Here is a 19,513-nt window from a genome sequence, read left to right on the forward strand (position 1 = left end):
TATGAACAAATATGTGCCCCTCTACCTCTGAGTAAGAGAAGGGTTTTATATATTTGAAATATATTCTTTCAAAAAGCACAAATTTATCACTTGATGGGTCTTCTACTGCCTTGATTACTAATTAAGAAAATTAAAATGAGTTTATTTTGAAAAGCCACTGACCGGAAGTACACCGCTCGAAAGCCAGACACCATTTCCGGTGTCGCCACCTTCTTTGTCTCCGGCCCAACGTTTCGACACTGGGGTCTCTCTATTTTTCCATTTACTTTGAGGATATATTTACACATATATCCCATTTTTTCTGATATTGAATGACAGTCGACTCTGAACTATTGATGCCTAAAAGTAAAGCGCCAAAAATGGATGACCTGGACTACAGTAAGTAACTGACTGGCTGTTTGCACAGGCTATCGCTAGCTAACTGTGGCTAGTTGTATTTTCTAGTGGCTCAGTTTGTGTGACACACTGACAATCCCGTTAAACGTTCAAACGAAGATTATTGACCGTATTCACTTAACGAAAAGCACAGGTGAACAAGTAAAGCGCATTTTATGGTTGAAATAAGCCATAAAGATTTAACGTTACTTAGCTTAGCTTGGTGCAAACTAAATATTGATTGCCTGGCTGTCTTCTCGGAGCTAACGTAACGTCGGTGGACATTTAACACAGTCTGCCCTTCCAGTTACACAAGAAGAAGGGCTTGTCTGGACTGCGTTTTGCCTATTTGACTGAAATCTCGTGTAAACGGTGCGTTAGTCGGTGGAAAATGAGTCAAACCGGGCAGGTAATCCAGACTGTGGGCGTGGTTGGTGGTGTTGTAGAGCAGCTGTTTGTATAGCAGAGTAAACACACTGGTCTGGAGGGTTTGGTTTGCTGCTGCTGCTGCTGCGACTGGGAGCTCCCGGCCCGGGTGGTTTGGTGAAAACCGGTCCTTCTTGTGCTAAATGCATCAATGGAGAAAATGTGACACGCGCACACACTGGTTAAGACAAATGCAGCTCGATGCAACAGTACTAAAAAAAAAGAAAAAAGAAATCCTACCTACCTGGATGAAGGTTGTTTGTTGAAATTGTCTTAAAGAGGTCTGTGTTGTTGGGTTGTGTGTGTTTTACTGCCATGGTTTCCACATCGTTTATAACAGTGAGAATTAATAAGCATTTCTGTGTATAATACAATGTAGCACAAAGTACTATATCCTCCAGAGTGACTATAGCATTGAAACTACGCCTCTTTTTATCAGCTGGGCATTATAACCTAACCATAACCCTATTGATTTATTGTATGACTAGTGCTATAAATTATGACAGGCGACTATTATACCACTGACTTTCACTGCTGGAGCTTCTTGAAAATATTTTCAATTTCCAGTTTGTAAGCTTTATGTCATTAGAACCACTGCAGTTAAATACAATAACAGTTCTTCCTTCATGAAGGTTTTTGTGTTCATTTTCAGTTTGAATATTATATTATTTCAGCTCAGTGGTTACTATAGGTCTGTAGTTGACAATGCTGTTTTCTAGGAGTTCTCTGAATCACAAAATGTTGTGTACCCCATATATACTGTATATATTTATTATTATTATGCTGTGGGGATGCTTCAGTGCGTCTGGAACTGGGAATCTCGTCAAGGTTGAAGGAATTATGAGGAAAGAAGACTATGTGACGATCTTAAAAGAAAACAGTCAGCAGTAGGCAGTCATTAGTACTGGGTCTCTGGGTTGTTGCTATCTCCTCCAACATGTTGCTCCTAGTAAAGAACTACCTCCTGTTTTTGACTGGCCTGTACAAAGCCCTAACTTGAATCCTATAGAAAATCTTTGTGGTGAAGACCAAGGTCCATGGCAGAAGGCCTCAAATCTGGAGGAGCTGAAGAGATTTCCCAAAAAGGAATGGGCTGAGATTTGACAGGGCCAGGGGGAATAATAGGCTAATTTTGATCCTGATAGTTTTTGTTTTTTGTGAAATAGTTTTGTTTGTCTGAAAAGCAAATTAATGCAAGTATCACAAAAAAAAATCTTTGCTCTGTTTAACAGAACTTGGGAAATATTTACAAAAAGTGATGAAAAGTGTATCATTGAGGCTATACTGAATATTGGCATCATAAATGAACACACATAGTAAACCTTGTCTCTTCAAGTAGTTTAGTTTCATAAGTAAACATAAAAACCATTATGATGATAGGATTTATTGCAGGACTTTTATATTAGACTTCACTCATTTAAGATAGATGTACTGTACCTGCCAAACTGACTGACTTAATATGACCACTGATGTTTTTAACTCAGAACCAAGTAGTTTAATACAGTGATCAAAAAGGTCAAGTGAAGTGAGTTTAGGAAACTTCAAGTGCTTTATCGTTATCCAAACATTAGCTGAATACATTTCTGCATGGCGTCATGTTGCTATTTGTAGACCTCTGGGTCCGAGTTTGACAGTCGCCTTGTGTTTTGTCTGAATTGGTTGCTGATGAGTGACACCATCTCAAACAACAATTACTACTCCTATCGTCCAACTCCTGCCACTCCCCTCCATTGTAAGATATTGACAGAGAAAATTGGTCATACCCAATTTGAGTCACAATGCAATTCTCAAAATAGCAGGCCTTTGGATTTTTTGATTTTTTTTTGTTTCTAATAAAGACAACTTGTGCCTCGGTTTGTTTTGGGCACAGTTGCCATGTGTTATATGTGTTGCAGCAGCACTGAAGTCATTCTTTTCTCTTCCCCTGCAGTCCCAGTAGACCTGAGCCCAGAGGAGCGCTCTGAGCTGGAGGACATCCGTAGGAGGAAGGGCGTCCTGCTGCAGGAGATCCAGAGGCTCAGGGAGGAACTAAGGGAGGCCATTTTGGAAGTGGAGGGACTGGAGACCAGCACAGAGGGCAGGTAAGGAGAAATTGACAGTAACACTATGCTACTTTATTCTTAATTTTAGAATATTGGATTCTGTGTTGGCAATGAGGCATAGTTTGGTTTTGAATGCCATTGTGATGGGCTGTGTCCACACCCCAGTGCATCATCACTTTCTTCACTGTGATTGGTTGCATTTTTATGTTTTTGGACGTATTTTGTGTTTTAGTGTGTGTTGTCCTCACACTGACTGAACTGAACTGACTGCTGTTAACTTTAATAATCGACATGGCTCAAGGCTCAGAGATCGCTCTGTGCTTGACTTATTAGCTGCAGCTCAATGTCCTGTATGTGATTTTGTTTGTAGTGTACAGTGCAGTATATCCACGTCACTTTTTCATTCACACGTGCCCTCTTAGTGAACTCGACACTCAGACTGATGCCATGTTTGACTTTTATCAAACAACTGGTTCTCTCATGACACCCTCTGCCTTTTAACATAAGTGAAGAAAATAATACAGTATAACAAAGAAGTGGCACAGGGATGTTATTTCACTTATGATAGGCGCTTGTGAATGTACAGACAGGCTTTGACCTTGTTCCTATAATTGCTTACAATTTATGTGTGATGTGAAATGGCTGTGATGTAATGAAGGTATTTAAAACTGTAGTGTTCATAATTTAAATGGGTTTAGTAGTATTGTGGTGTTTTCCTGTATGATTACATCATCGTCATGAGGAGATGTGAATTGAAACAAAGAAAAGACATTTTTTTAATCACCTGTCTTCCCCCTGCAGTAAAACTCTACAGAAAAGTAGGCATGTGGCGATGGGGAGGAAGAAATTCAACATGGACCCAAAAAAGGTGAAACTCACACTCATTGCTTGAACAGGTAAAGCCTGTTGCTCTGTCTCAATATGTCCATACTTAAACTAAGTATTTTGAGTATGCAAGTGCGTCTAAAATGACGTATGAAGTATGTCAAAATGCGGTGTACTGTAAGTAGTAGTAAATTGAGTGTGGAACAACTGACACTTCAGACCCTCAACGATCGCCGTCGTGGCTACGTAGCGGAATATAATACATAAAACAACATACTGGCAGGCAAATGTTTTCCGCCAGTAAGAGGAGCGGGCTGATGCGGCGGCAGTGATGTAATCTCCACCTCGCATTAAACAGGTGACAAACAAACAAAAAAAGCAAGGAAAAAAAGAAAAAAAAGGAAGAGTAAGGCGTTCTTTATCGCCAATAACAAACAAAACAAGCGGTTAGATGTGTTGACCCGCGATAATAATATAATAATAAAAAAAGAAAACATTGGCAGCTGTTGTGATCGTTAGTTCCTGCAACTGCACAACAATAGTATTTGATTTGAGACAACACTACACTACAGAACTAAGTACATAGTGTACATAGTATACTACAGTAGATGTACTCATGGAAGTATTCAAATTGAGACACAGCATGTATCATCCTGTATCCCCTGTGTGCTGACCGAGATTGTCCTCTTCCTGCAGGGCATTGTATTCCTGGTGGAGAACGAGCTGCTCAGACACACTTCAGAGGACATTGCTCAATTTTTGTACAAAGGAGAGGGGCTCAACAAGACGGCTATAGGAGATTACCTGGGAGAAAGGTGCCGTGTCTGCCAATATCTGTCTCTGTGTGTCTTTGTCTTGCCCTGTACCTGCCTCTGTAACTCTACTCTCTGTTGCTGTGCTGCAGGGATGACTTCAACATCAAAGTTCTTCAGGCTTTCGTTGACCTCCACGAGTTCACTGATCTCAACCTTGTCCAGGCGCTCAGGTAGGCCCCGCGCTGTGTTACGGTCTTTGTTTTGAACTAAGGATGAAACCTCTTGACCAATATCCTGGCATCATTAGAGAAACAAAACCTTCTCAGAAATGGAAAGTCCCACTGTTCTCGTCACTTCAGGTTCAGGGGGAAAAACTTATGCAAGAGAGCAGCAGAACCTGTTTACGTCCGTCTTGATTGTAGAGTTTGTTCTCTCTGACTTGACCCAAACCGTGACCTGTTTTCTGCAGACAGTTCCTGTGGAGTTTCCGTTTGCCCGGTGAAGCCCAAAAGATTGATAGGATGATGGAGGCCTTCGCTCAGAGATACTGCCACTGCAACCCCGGCGTCTTCCAGAGCACCGGTAAATACAAACACACAGTCACAATATTCACAATATTCACAATATATATATACAATATACAATATATATTTCTGTAAGGTTTGGCCACGTGGCAAATTCAGCCTCTGTTCTTGCGGTGTATCACAGGAAAGGACACACTCATTAAAAAAGTGGACAGACAGTTCTTTGTAATCCTATTAATACAACACAAAGTGAAAGTCAACCAGACAATGAAGCCTTTACCAGAAATGATTTGAATCTAAGTCATCCCCAGAGTCTGCCATATTATAAACATTAGGATAAAAAAAAAAGTAACTTTATACTTGATCTGTTATTAAGGCAAATGTGTAACATTATTAACTTTGGTCATGTCTCTTGTGTTACAGACACATGTTATGTGCTTTCGTTTGCGATCATTATGCTGAACACGAGCCTCCATAACCCCAACGTGAGGGACAAACCTGGATTGGATCGCTTCATCTCCATGAACCGAGGCATTAATGAGGGGGGAGACCTGCCAGAGGATCTGCTCAGAGTATGATCAACACTTTCGTTATATGGGTCAAATGGTCAAACGACAATAGTCCTAGTGGTAGTGGCTTTTGTTAACCTTTTTTTTTAAACCATATTTTTTACTCTAGAATCTCTACGAAAGCATTAAAAACGAGCCTTTCAAGATCCCTGAGGATGATGGGAACGACCTGACACACACCTTCTTCAATCCGGACAGAGAGGGCTGGCTGCTTAAACTTGGTGAGATGATGCCGTTGAGGTTGCTCTGCTTTGTTGGGGACTTCTGCTGCCGTACCTACTGGCTTTAACACGGATCTTGTACAATTTAACTTACACTGAGAAAAGGCTGTATGTCACCGTTAACGATCCAAATATTTAATGGATCTAGTGAGAAAACATGGTCTGTTGGTCACTGTGCTCTGTTCTCTTCTGAGTTTTTGTGCTATGATGAATCTGCCTCCTTGTCTCTGAGGTTTGCCGACTCTTTGCCTCCACCTGAATTGTCAGCTCACAGCGTTGTTGCTATAGCACGATGGAGAACAAGAAACTCACTTTCTCGTGCCATGGCGGTCTAAAAAAAATCTGATTGTTTTCTTTTGCATGGCGGGGCCTGTGATCTGCGTGTCACTAATAATTTCTCTTCCTTTCCTTCTCGTTTTTCTCCCCTCTCTCTTTCTTTCTCTTTCTGTCCTCTGTCTCCCTCTAAATCCCCTGGTCCCCTTTGTGTCTGCTTCTCCCCTGCGATTTCCACCCTCTACTGCCGCTGCTTGTTTTCTCAGGAGGTATGTACGGTCAGAGTTGTTGTCGTAGTGGAAAAAGTAGTAGAAAAAGTAGCTACATAGTGAGCTGTAAGAATGTAGAAACTGTAGACTAGTATCCCCTCAACTTCACTTCCTGCTCCTCTCACTCATTGTCATGACTTGTTGTTTTCCAGGAGGACGGGTGAAAACCTGGAAACGGCGATGGTTCATTCTCACAGACAATTGCCTTTATTACTTTGAATACACCACAGTAAGTCTTTGTTCCTTCTCCCGTGTGACACGATCGCTGTGTAGATGCACCAACTTCAGTACGTTTCTTATGAATATTGTGTCCAGACATGTTTATTTGCGCTGGCATTTCTGAGGAATTGTTGTGGATTATTCAGTGATAAATTGTAATTTTGTGACAGGGAATAAACTCTTCCAGAGAAGGTTATTTCAGGGCAAAAGGCAACAATGTGTCTGTATGAAGTCTAAAGTTGGGTCACTGAACTCAAGGACTTAGATTCATAACACACAGGGGGGCAATGGTTTGGTTGCTCATGCACAGTAAAAACAAAAGAGACAAGTCAGATTTATGAAAGAGAGACCACCACAACAACCAGCACCAATCCACATAACACACATTCCAGGAGGACATTAAGTGAAACTTGAACCCTGCCGAGGTACAAAGTTAAAAACTGACACAGTACAAGTCATTCCCTGTGTTCAAAAGCCAGTCATGAGAGCCGCTGAATTAATGTTCAGCTTTTTTTAGTTCGAGAACATTGCTAAGATTGAATAGAAATTTGTTTTTCCTCCAATATTTGCAGAAATAAAACTTAGATTGATTGAATTTCTCTTCACCCTTACTCTCTCGGATTCCTATTGGGCCTGGGTAAACACATAAAAACACAAACTAAAAAGCCTTCAAAATAAAAGCCCTCTGTGTTTTGTCTGTGTTCGACGTACAGGATAAGGAGCCGCGAGGTATCATCCCCTTGGAAAACCTAAGCATCCGTGAAGTTGAAGATCCAAGGAAACCAGTACGTTTCATTCATGTCTAACATAACACTACAGTCCAGTAGTTGTACCATAGTTGTTTATCTAAGGTGCTTTGTCATCCTCCCAAAAGAACTGTTTTGAGTTGTACATCCCCAACAACCGCGGCCAGCTGATCAAGGCGTGCAAGACGGAAGCCGATGGGAGGGTAGTGGAGGGGAACCACATGGTGTACCGCATCTCCGCCCCCACACCTGAGGAGAAGGACGAATGGATCCACAGCATCAAGTACGTAAATGTAACCAACTGCTGCCTCAGTGGTACACGTCAAACTTTGATGACGCACCTCCCTCACTATTTCTTTGTGATCCGTTCAGGTCTGCGGTCAGCGTGGATCCCTTCTACGAAATGCTCGCAGCCAGGAAGAAACGTATATCGCTGAAGAAGAAAGAGGAACAACCGTAGATGATTCCCATCTTCCTCTCCCCGTCTTCCTCTCTCCTTCACACCCCTCCTTCCAACACGGGGAACACGTTTCTGTCCCTGCTCTTTACTACCTGTTCATAGGTTTGGCTACCCCACCCACCCCCTCACCCTCCAAACACATCCTCCTCTTACATTGAGGACTCCTTGCTATCCTGTCTACCAGACTCTTGAACGCTCATTCAGAGTGAGGGGCTCACCCACTGTGGCTGCCTCTTGTTATCTTGATTCTTACACTACTGCTGTTATATTCAACCTGACACACCACAGCCACAGCCACACAGCCTGTCCCGTCTTCTCACCACATTCCTCTCTCATTCAGCATCCAAGTCAACTGTGAAAAGTGTTACAGGCCATATTCACCCCAATGCAGATCATTTCAGAAATAATAATTTTTTACTGCTTCTGCTTTTTATTTGCACTTGACTGAGGATTTAAAGCGGCACATTGGGAACAGCGAGGGGGTGTTCAAAAATGCTACGATTGTTATGTTCAGTTTTAAGAATCTTTAATTGCTGGTGCATCTTCTTCTCCACTGTTGCTTTCTTAACCACGGGAAAAAGGTTGTGTGTGCCTAATATAAGACACCTCTTACTTGTCTTATGTTGCTTTTTAGCATGTGTAAGAGTTTCAGGGTTCAATCTAAAAATAGCACCGTGGATCAAAAACCCACAACACAAACAAATGTCTGTCTGAGGTTTATCTGCATTAGAGTGAATATGGCTGCATTCAGGGTAGCAAGCAGCTTCAGTCCTCATGAATTCTTCTTTCACATTTATGGATGCTGCCTAATTGATAAATTGCCTTTCGTGGTTATGCTTACCCCGGAGAAAATGTGAATTCACTACTCAAAACACTAATAAGAGTTAGATTCAGTCAGAGAGGGGGAGAAATGAGATGTGTCAATTACTCGATGGCTTTAAGTACAGCTAATGACTGTCAGCTCTTAGATACACAGGAAAACGATCTGATGATTTTGTACCACCAGGCTGCTGTTGATCTTCAAATATGGTCGTGTCTTTAGACAACACGTTGCTTTAGAAATAACAGAGAAACACAAGCTGTTTCTGTCCCTACAGACGGAGACATCATGTATATGTTCTTCAGCATGTTTCTTCACATATTTGAGCAATAGCAAAGTAGAAAACCAGAGTAGGCGACCGGCCTGGAGGCTTTGTTAGCGATTCCTTTATAACACTATACTCAGCTACGATCATCATGTCCTCATGTGTAACGTTACAGCATGCCACAAATCATCTGTTTCCAACACCGACATCTCTCTCACTAGTAATAACTCAGACATTTAACTGTTAGAGCCAGGTCTGTCCGCTATAGTGAGTTACAAGAAATCACAAAGGCAGCTCATTACAATGTATACTTTTTGTAAATAGATGTTAGCATATTTGTTTACGATACACATAGAAATGATTTAATTTATTCTTTATCTTTTGTTAAGATCTGATTTTTGTACGAGCTACTGTAGACCTGCATGTTGATAAACGGAGGCGTCGGTTATAGATACTGATGCGTCACTGATCATGCTAGTGCACTGATTTGAAAGGTGTTAGTGTTCCCTGTCGACTTGGAAAAACGAACGCAATTCATGTGGAAGCTGATTTATGCATCAAGTCAATTGTCTTAATTATAGTTAAATAATAGGAAGATATTTAGGAGATGTTTGTAGTCTGGTTTCTCTTCTCGAGTATATCAGACTCAGTGAAGCACAAGCGGTAATGAGTCTTACAGTCTGTTAAACTAACGTTTAATTTTTATTTCATTGGCTGCCCTTCCCATCGTACCACAGTCATAAATATGAAAAGACGATAAAACAAGGAACACTAATAATTCTTTGATTCATTACATGATAGTACAATTATTCAGATGTAATGAGTCAGTAACAAGTTTAGATTTGTGTCCAGTGATAGATTTGCTTGACATACAGTTCATAAACTGTTATTTCTAGTAGTTTATTGAAGTTGGCATTTTTAGATGGTAGGAAAAATAATGTCTGCTGCACTTTATCAATTTTAGCATTTTGGAGAAAATGCTGTTACTATGACTGACGATACATCTCCAAAACTCTAGCACCCTCTATGGGTGTTCACACACACTTACACACAATGCAATATACCGATGGATGAACCATGACCTGTGTAGAAGTATATGACACCATCACCTGGTCGCTTCCAGCTTCATCCTGAGATCTATGTGCTCATCTGATCAGTCGTGTTGCACGAAGCTGAATGAGGTTTTTCCTCTTTTGAAACATGTAGACCTTGTTCTAAAGACACAGCAAGTGATTGGTCCCTCAAGCACCGCTCAAGGATTGCCTTTTTACTCTCCCTATTGATCAAACTGACAAGGGCCTAGTCTCATTACTCCATGTTGTGCTCGTGTACGTCACATGGACTCTCTGTAGGCCTTCACTTTCTGGATATTCTTGAAGTGCAAAGTTGCCAAAAATACTGTTGGTACAACAGATGTTTCCATTAGAACAAAAAGAATGAACACTGAAATGATCAGACCAAAACTGGTCCTCTGTTTCTGATTCCTTTGACCCCAGCACCACCTCGTTCAAAAATTGTCTTTATTTTGTATTTATTTATTTTTATTTTTATTTACTGTGAGGTGACGATGGATAGATCATCTGTAAATGTAGCAAAAGGAAACCATGATACATTGGTGCCAGTAAACTACTGTGTAACAATAAAAGGTAAACAGATGATGGGCTTGTCGCTGTGTTTTTACCTCCTCTGGGTTTTTCCCATTTTTTAGCAGCTGTGCTGCTAACCTTGTTTGTTTGCCTGCAGCAGTTCCTTAAGTTTTGTAAAGTTAAGTAACTCTGATGATGAAGATGTTGACATGAAAAATGATTAGTCAGTATTAATAATCACACCAGTCTCCACAAACTTGAACTTTCCAAAGAATAAAACAAAAGATCTTTCACACTTTAATTTACATCATCTTAACATTTGAAAAAGAAAAACCCACAATACATAACATCAAAGTCCTAACTTGACCTAAATTCAGTATTTTTTTATACAGCAATAACAAATATACAGTCAAGGCCAGAGCATTTCAGAGATTAAAAAGCAACAGTGACTGACTTCATTACACAAAATACATCAGTCCAATTTTACAAAGTTAAAGTCAGAGCCACTGAAAATAAACTGAGGAATGTCAATGATTTGTTCAGTTAACAAACGTGCACTGTAGAAGATGCAAAAGTTGGAAAAAACAAAACAATAAGCTTTTTCATTTTTTAAGGAGCCCTTTTGGAATACAAAGTAGAGTGAAGAGTTCCTGTAATAGTCATAAAAACCACAAGAGGTTGTAAAACACAGTATTCTATCTCACTGGCTTTTCATTAATTTCTTTTTCAAAATAAGACATTGATCTATTTATGATACATATTTACGATACAAAGTATTAAAATGACACAAATCAATGCTACAGTTTCTTTGGTAAATTAGCTGTATCCTCTGTGGAAACCTTGTAAAGAAGAGAATCCAGAGTAGAAAAAAGTTTTCCCTGCACATTTCTAACAGACTCAGAGTCAAACTAACAAGATACGATTTGTCACTTCACCACATCAGAAGCCACGTAAGGTCTGTGAACATGATCACAACCCCCACAGTGTTTAGTCTTATTAACAATATGACAATATGTCACATAGAGCACTTGTCTGTAAAAGAAAACACTATCTTATGAACACTCGAGATAACAGCAAGTAACTAACTCCCTACAAACAATCTGTAAACACAGATTAGTCCGATTTTTTTTTTATTATTATTATTAAAAAGTCACTGATTAAGTTTAAAGGCATTGATTCAGAGTGTGGAGGAGTTGGTGCCACTGAATTGATTGTCCTGTCAAAATCAGAGGGGCTGTTGTTTTCTTTCTTCTCCGTCTTCGCTCTCTGTAGTTTCTATTCCAGGAAATGTCGCAGTTCTATCTTCACTGGCCTTTTCAGTGACAGGGGTCAAAGGGATATCTGGCAACACCTCCGTGGAGCTCCACCTCCGCATCCGACCACGCGATTACATCTCCTCTGAGGTGGCTGCCGCAGGAGGCCAGGCTGTAGATGTCACTGGCGCTCAGGACATGTGACCACATGTGGACATCCGACATTTCGCCCACAAACGACTGAGTGGCATCAAAACGACCCCCGAGAGTGTCCTGGAAAAAAGAGACACAAGTATAGTCAAACTTTTCTTTCTTTTTTGTTTTGCTTTTATCACTCTTCTCACTTATAAGGGCTACATGGTGCAACCCCACAACTTTAAAAGATTATATGGAATATAAAACAATGGAAAATAATAAACAATCATGTCACATGGTTTCTGAAATGTAGGGGTTCTGATAATAATTGTCTGAAGGTATCCTCTACACCTGAAAACATTTGTTTGGCATCTGTAAAAGAGAACTCCCTCTGTGTTTACCTGTTCCTGCCCCAGGATGAAGACCCCTCCAGGTTTGATGGGATGCCAGGGAGAGAGATTGATCCCTGACCCTCTCTGCACTCCGTCCTGGTAGGCCTCCCACTGTCCGTCCCGCGTTGACCAGGTCACACACACATGGTGCCACTTCCCATCACTCACCGACAGCGGCAACGTCACCGCCTGCAGAAAGAATAGAGATGACTGTGAGACACTCATTTAAACAAGTCCTAATTCATGTATTTCGAATCCCTAAAGCACAAGCGTGCAAGACGACAGCGACAGCACCGCCCTCTGGTGGCGAAGCTTTGTCTTAGCAGAACCACAGGTCTTCATCTTTTTCATGCCACACATTTTTCTTTGTCATAACATAATGGCTACATTACCCACAATGCAACACCACCACCGGCAGTTCAGTTTAACATTCAACACTACTTTCATCATTTATGTTGCACACTGTGTAAGACAGGCAAGGTTCCCCTGGCGTCATATTTCAACGTTGTGTACGACAGGCAACGTTCACAGCTGAACAAAACTAAACAAGCTAGTCGCCTTTGTGATCAAATTTGATTGGCAGCCATGAGTCAATGCTCCAATTGTCATCAAATCAGGTTTTTTAACTGAGCTTCACCTACTTAAAACTAGTGACTAGTGACTTATGATTAATATTAAATGACAAAAAACAAAAAGCTGTGACTTGACTGGAGGACTGTGTTTTCCTGTCAGTCAGAGTAATAATAATAATAATTGAGAAAATTGTTTTTTTGTAGATGTATTTCTCACTGCCTCACCTTGTCGTCAACCAGCAGCTCTAAGGGGTTGTCCCCCCACTCGATGAGCACTAGTTCATTGGCCTGTCCAGGGGCGGAGTAGGAGAACGGCGTCCCCAGGCTGGGTCCCGCACCCGATTTCATCCAAAGACACAAAGTCAGAGCGAAGATCTCGTGCATCAGCGTCTTCTTAAACCGCCCGTACATGTAGTTGGTTCTCATGGGAAAACTGATCTGGAAGGCATCAGGACTCTTGGATTTCTTCCTGCCGGAGCCTGTTTAAAAGGGAAACAATGTTATTCCTTAACAGAACAACTGTAACGCAAGGTCCATTTAGTGTCTGTCGTAGTCTGGAGCTTTTGATCTTATCACATGATCTTCCTCAGCAGAATGACTTTTACCACTTAACATGAAAAAACACTTTAAAGGGATAGTTCAACATTTTGACAAATTCGCCCATTGCCATAATCCCTATAGTCATACATTACCTTTAATTGTCGATGCATGTTTTTTTGAGAGACGCGAGCTACTCAGGTAACGGTACAGACAGTAGTCCCCTGTCCCTCATCAAACTCATCAAATACACAATCCAACAACTCCAAAACGCTCTGGTGGACAAGTTGTGACCTGCACATTCACCACGCTGTGAGATAATTATGTAACGTTACAAGACAGAGTTGTTTTCGAGGCAAATGCAGCCGGAACTACATTCCAGACACGGCTGCTTGACGGAGTGATTTCAAAAGCGCAAGTAGTTTCGAGTATTTGCTTTATGTGTTGTAATGTTGCATAATTATACGTTATTATTTCATAGCGTGGTGAATGTGCAGGTCACAACTTGTCCACTAGAGCGTTTTAGAGTCGTTGGGTTGTGTATTTGATGAGTTTGGTGAGGGACAGGGGACCTGTACCGTTCACCTCCATTGTGTTCGCTGAGCAGCTCACGTCTCTGCCCCGCTGATCTCGAAACAACATGCACTAAGAATTAAAGGTAATGAACCTACTGCTATGACTATAGGGATTATGACAATGGGTGAATTTGCCAAAATGTTGAACTATCCCTTTAAATGTGAAAATGTGTCTATTTCTGGAGAGTTGAAGTACTTCTTGTGTATTACACTTGAACACTCATACACAACTCATTGTGAGTCGCTGACTGTCGTGAGGTTGCGTACCGGCCAGGTGCAGCTGGTTGAGCATCGACTCCAGTTTGTTTGAGTGGAAACCGGTCCGAACCGGTCCTGGTGCTCTGTATCCTGTGTGTGGAAGGTAACTGTGACTGTCTGCTTCATTACTGTGATGGCCCTCGTCTTCATCTTCATCCTCATCCTCATCATCATCCTCCTCATCATCCTCATCATCATCCTCCTCATCATCCTCATCATCGTCCTCATCATCATCCTCATCATGGTCACCGTCCCCATCATGATGGTCATCGTTGTGGCTGTCATCGTGGTGATCTGTGCGGCTGTCGCTTCCGCTGTGACCGTCGTTGTGGTCGTCCCTGTGGTCATACATGTGTCCGTCGTCGTCGTGGCGATCGTCGTCGTGATGCTCTCCGTCGTCCCCGTGGTGGCCGCCGTCGTCGTCGTGATGCTCGGGGCCGTTGAGGGCGGCGGTGTTGTGGTGCAGCTGCTGCTCCAGAGCGTTGATCTTCCTCTGCAGCAGCTCCTTCAGAGAGCTGGAGTAGGTGATGGACGTGTTCCTCTTCTGCTGGGACGGGTCAGAGAGAAGAGCAGAGGTGAAGTCTGGGTAACAATGAGCATTTCCTGCCACTCGGTCGCTGTGCTTCCTATTTACAACCAACAGGACAAAGGGATCAGAGCTGCTCTGGCACAGGATCAAACTGACATCAGTGGATGAATCGGACGTCACCTTCATGCCTGCACTCATTTGCCTGTAACTCTCTGTCCATTATCATCTTTTAATATCTATCTTTTTAATGCTGCTTCAGGCTTATTTTACAGCGCCGCTCACAGTCATATTGTGTCTTCCTGTATCTGCCTCCGCTTCTCTTCCTCTCAGGTAATCCAGGCTTTATCCTGGTGCGTGCCCTGATTACCAGTCTGTCAAGGGAGATCACGATAATTACTGCTGATCTTAGACCCATGCCACCCAACACACACATACAGTACTATACACGCACACACACACAGCGGCCCTGACATCTGTCTGGGATCACGATCAAAATAGAGAAACGGTACAAAACGACCGATAAATGCTTCAAGAGAGTCAAAACCGAAGAGAAGAGAAGAACCATGAAACACCCAGATATCTTTTAAAACTTAAATCAATCCACTTCAGCTCATCAGTGACGTCAGTGACGTCCACCTCTGAGCCTGTGGCTGCTCCCAGGGCCCACTCAGGGACATCAAAGTGTCTCCCCTGCCAATGTAGTGAGTGGCTTTATGCGATTAAGTAATTCATTGTTGTCTAAAGTGCTTAGCAGACATACTACTTTGGGATTTGTTTGCTCAAAGAACAATCCAGTGACGACAGCATCAGTGTATCCAAACAAGGAAAAGCCATACATGGGCATACATACAGCGTGTCACAGGTTTTCCTACTTCTAATTTCAAATCTTTTATCTGTTATATATTTACTTTAGCACTCTTTCTCAAATGTGCATGATGTAGTTGTGTAGGTGTTATTTGTAAGTTGAGAAAGTTTCCTCTCCTTGCTGCTTACCTGTAAGTTCTCCAGCCGCTCCTTCAGCGCGTGCAGCATCCTCTCCATCTGCTCTGGCGATGATGTGATGTCCCCTGTTGTCGCGTGTTTATCCTTCCCCTGGTTGTTGTTGTTGCTGCTGCTGTGACCTCCATCCGATCGTTGGCCGCCTACGGAGGGGTGATGCGGTGCGTCTGGTATGAGGTTCCCATGGTGACCGTGGTGGTTGCCATGGTGCCCATTGTCAGTGTACGTGTGGTGCCCAGCCACTCCCGCGTGATGGGGGTGCGAGGTGCCGTGGTGCTCGCTGTGAGGCGACCCGCCGCGGCCGAAGCCCTCGCACATGGTGAGTTTGGCCGTCAGCTCTCGGATGGTCTCCCTCTGGTCCAGGATGGTCTCTTTCTGCTGGACGAGGCTCTCCCTGAGGTGGAGGATGGTGGCTTTGGCCTCCTCGCTCGCCCCCCACCAGCCAGCAGGAGGTACACTTTGATGGCCTGGTCCGCCAGGCCCCGCCGCCCCTACACTGGGACCCCCCGGAGGGAAGCAGGAAGGGTCTGCGTCCACAGGAATAGGGGTGCAAACAAAGCGTGGGTGGGCTCCATAGTCATAGTCAGACCCTGAACTGGCAGATGCAGGACAGAGCAGTGAAAGCAGACAAAGCACAGTGGGAACAAGGAGTAGCTGTAGGGACTGAGAGTTCCTCATGTTCTCCATTCACAGTTCAACCAGAGAGACGACGGAGCGAAGCTTCACTTCAAACTGTGTGACACCAGCAGAAGTAAAGACTGTGCTGACTCCTCTGTTGTAGGGGAAACATCAGTGGGCAAGATAACCGAGGTCTCCATTCACAAAGTATCCACTCATCTGTGAAGAACAAATTGAGTTTTATCTTCTTCTTCTGAGAGAGTCAGTTTTCTTCTGGATGGTGTGTTATCTTTCTCTCTCTGTCACTGAGGAATGGGAGAAACCTGTAAAACAGAACATTAGATCTTAGATAGAAGTCGTTTCATCACATTCACAGAGAGTAGACACAATAATAACAACTGCATTTTATCTTGTTGTTGAATCTGCTTTATACCAACTGATCTGGCTGCACTTTGTGGAGGGTTTATCGTAACGTTAATGCATTACACTGTTACGCCTGTGGAATATTTTTGCCCCAATCCCTCACAGTTGTATCTACAGTCAAACAGACATGAGTTAAAATATCCTCTTTTGCCTTTTTGCTGCTGGAATCTGTGTCCCTTTTCCTTGAAGTCAAATGACGGCACATCAGATGTACCTAAGTACCAGGCTGACTAACATCAAGGGCGTCAGTTCTCACGAGGATATGGTGGTGGTCCAACTCCCCAGTATGTCAGCTCTGCTCAGTGTGTCTGTGTGTCCAGCAGCCCTACATGGCACTGGCATGTGCCAAAACAGCCAGAGCCTGTCCAGACAAGGATTAGTCCACATCAGAGCTGTGACATCCTGACTGGACACGGCCAATAAGATTTCTGCTGTTCTGCAGTTTGAGTAACTGAGATGGTTTTTATTTCCTAGAAGCTCAAAAGTGTGTCAGTCGAGTCAAGTCTGTGTCGTAAAGAACCGCTGATGAGATGAAAGTAAAACACAGATGTACGTACTGTATATCCATGCCTTCATATTCTCCTGTTTAAAAACATACTCCTAAAATTATACGAATAAACCATCTGTGGTTTATAAAGAAAGGTACCTGTAACATGTCCCTCATTACATAGGGTCGGCATTTTGAAATGGCACACACGTGATGTGGCTGCTAAACCTCACTGACCACCTGTTGCTCGCGGTGGCCAATGTGTGTGTGTGTTTGTGTTGATAGTTCATACATGATTTACTGAACTTCATCAATAATGAAACAGACAAAACATACACTATGTCGAGTGGCAAAGGTCGTGTCTACCTTCACTTATATTCCCATAGATGCCCATTCAAATATTATCTATTGAGCTGCAGAAACGGGGCAAGAATCAAACTGTGAAACATCTTTATAAAACTAAAAGTGAGGAAACAACCTGTACTGAATGTGTCCTGTTGCTGCATTTGTTGTGATTTACGGGGCTTAGAGAGGAGAGACAGATGGTCGAGGCACAGAACCGTGTCACACCCAATCTCCAGCGTTCAGCCCTAAGTTTATTACCACCCACAGGTCTCTCAATTAACCTAATTGCAAACAGTTGTCGTGCAACCTTAGGCCAGAGATAAGTGGGCTTTTGCAGCCTGCTGCAGTGTGTGTGTGTGTGTGTGTGTGTGTGTGTGTGTGTGTGTGTGTGTGTGTGTGTGTGTGTGTGTGTGTGTGTGTGTGTGGTAATCCAGGGTGAACACTGGGGTCGTGCACCATCCCTGCACCATATGGTCAAGGTGGATATTTAAGTAGAGCGATTAGTCCCACATTAAAAAACTGACAACTGCAGTTAGACCTGTGATTAAAAAACTGTTGACTCTGACAAAATAAAGCACTTTTAGTTTGTAAACAAACACAATCCCTCCAGACAGAGGAGAGAGGGTATCCTGCTAAAACTATTATCATCCCAGTGCATTACTATAAGATCACTGTCAACACCATTAACAATGGCAATTAATCCAAACACAATTTGTTGAGACATTTTGACAAAACACAGAATATTGATTATAAAAAACCCTGGTCAATCACAATTATATCTGAATTTTGCATTCACATTTCTTGTCCGTCATTTTAGTGTAATGCAGCCTTTTTACTAAAAGTTATAAAATGCCAGAATAGGCATCCTGTTAACTAACAGTCCACACAGATTGTCTTTTCATCAATTCAGCATAATATACTATAGTTCCCACAATGCTATATATTAAATAATATATACACGTACGATGTGCCATACAAAAGCAAAAAAAATCAAGTCAATTATAAATACATATAATATATATATATTTATAATATATAATATAGCAACTGCTTGCAGTGTTTGACTATTGTTTAAAGGATCGTTTCATTTTCTACGAGAGAATATGAAATAGTTTCCATCAGAATTACAGTTCATTTATTTTCATGCATTTGGAGATCAGGTGTGTCAAGGTTCAGTTTACCTGTAACATCCCAAACTAAATAAACATATAGGAAAGAAATACCCATAATAAAACCACAGGTAAAAGCAAAAATAAAACAGTTGAAAAGAACTATCCAAACAACATGATGGAAACCAGAAAAATCTATGGGATGTGGTTACATAGCAGTATGTAAATAAATAAATGTTAACTGACTGACATTAACATCACACATAAGAACGTTTTCTTTCATAAACTTTTTTTTGATCATTTATTATTTTCAATATATTATATTAAGTTTTCTTTTCTCGACTTTCCTGCCTGTAAATGGTGCTGTATGCAATGACTGAACTAATACAAGACACTGTTGAATACTACCACTACTCCTGACAGCATCCTTACCTCAGAGTCCCTGTGGGTGCAGCCTCTGTATCCACAGCCACAGCCTGTAGTGAGTTGGTCCACCTCACACACACTGATCAGATTGAGAGAGATTTGCTCCAGAGGAGTGCTCAACTCCTTATATCCCTCCCTCATTGTCTCTTCCTCTTGTCTCTGCTCCTCTCCTCCTCCCCTCCTCCCTCTGTTTTTTTTTTTCCACGTCGAAGACCACACCCCTGTTCCTGTGACACTGTCTTTACATTGATGACGCGGCCTCCTGTCACATCTGCACCATCTTTATTTACATCCTGGAAATGTTGCTATGATCCCATAGCTGATAAATCTATTTGCTCTCATAACAAAAAACACAAGTTTTTTTTTTTTGTTAATTGTCTCCTAATTTTCCTTTACCCTAACAATCAGGGCACAATCATTGGCATCAGCTCCTCCAGAACAATGTCACATGGCTTCACCTAGATCTCAGCACAGGAGTAA

The 19,513-nt window shown here is 42.2% G+C and overlaps 2 protein-coding genes across 2 annotated transcripts; one reads left to right on the plus strand and one right to left on the minus strand.

Moving 5' to 3' along the window:
- The first annotated feature begins 188 nt into the window (after positions 1-188).
- cyth2 (cytohesin 2) lies at positions 189-10,390 on the plus strand. Its single transcript, XM_083989987.1, has 12 exons — positions 189-378; positions 2,732-2,882; positions 3,645-3,711; positions 4,365-4,483; positions 4,573-4,653; positions 4,893-5,005; positions 5,371-5,519; positions 5,626-5,737; positions 6,432-6,508; positions 7,212-7,283; positions 7,373-7,527; positions 7,617-10,390. The coding sequence occupies exons 1-12, from the start codon at positions 312-314 to the stop codon at positions 7,702-7,704; spliced, it is 1,251 nt and encodes a 416-aa protein (XP_083846113.1). The 5' UTR covers positions 189-311; the 3' UTR covers positions 7,705-10,390.
- A 1,301-nt stretch (positions 10,391-11,691) lies between these two features.
- On the minus strand, positions 11,692-16,312 carry LOC310999521 (neuronal pentraxin-2; the record flags this gene model as incomplete). The annotated part of the gene is made up of 5 exons (XM_083989980.1): positions 11,692-11,901; positions 12,165-12,344; positions 12,953-13,206; positions 14,107-14,644; positions 15,620-16,312. The coding sequence occupies 5 exons, from the start codon at positions 16,310-16,312 to the stop codon at positions 11,692-11,694; spliced, it is 1,875 nt and encodes a 624-aa protein (XP_083846106.1).
- Positions 16,313-19,513: the final 3,201 nt, after the last annotated feature.

The sequence above is a fragment of the Trachurus trachurus genome (assembly GCF_905171665.1).
Source record: "Trachurus trachurus genome assembly, chromosome: 16".
Lineage (NCBI taxonomy): Eukaryota > Metazoa > Chordata > Actinopteri > Carangiformes > Carangidae > Trachurus > Trachurus trachurus.

Bases quoted from the DNA above. Each gene is read 5' to 3' on its own strand.
- cyth2 (XM_083989987.1), top strand. From the start codon at position 312: ATGACAGTCGACTCTGAACTATTGATGCCTAAAAGTAAAGCGCCAAAA. The intron at 2,883-3,644 runs GTAAGGAGAAAT...TTCCCCCTGCAG, and splicing joins GAGACCAGCACAGAGGGCAG to TAAAACTCTACAGAAAAGTA. The intron at 7,284-7,372 runs GTACGTTTCATT...TCCTCCCAAAAG, and splicing joins TTGAAGATCCAAGGAAACCA to AACTGTTTTGAGTTGTACAT.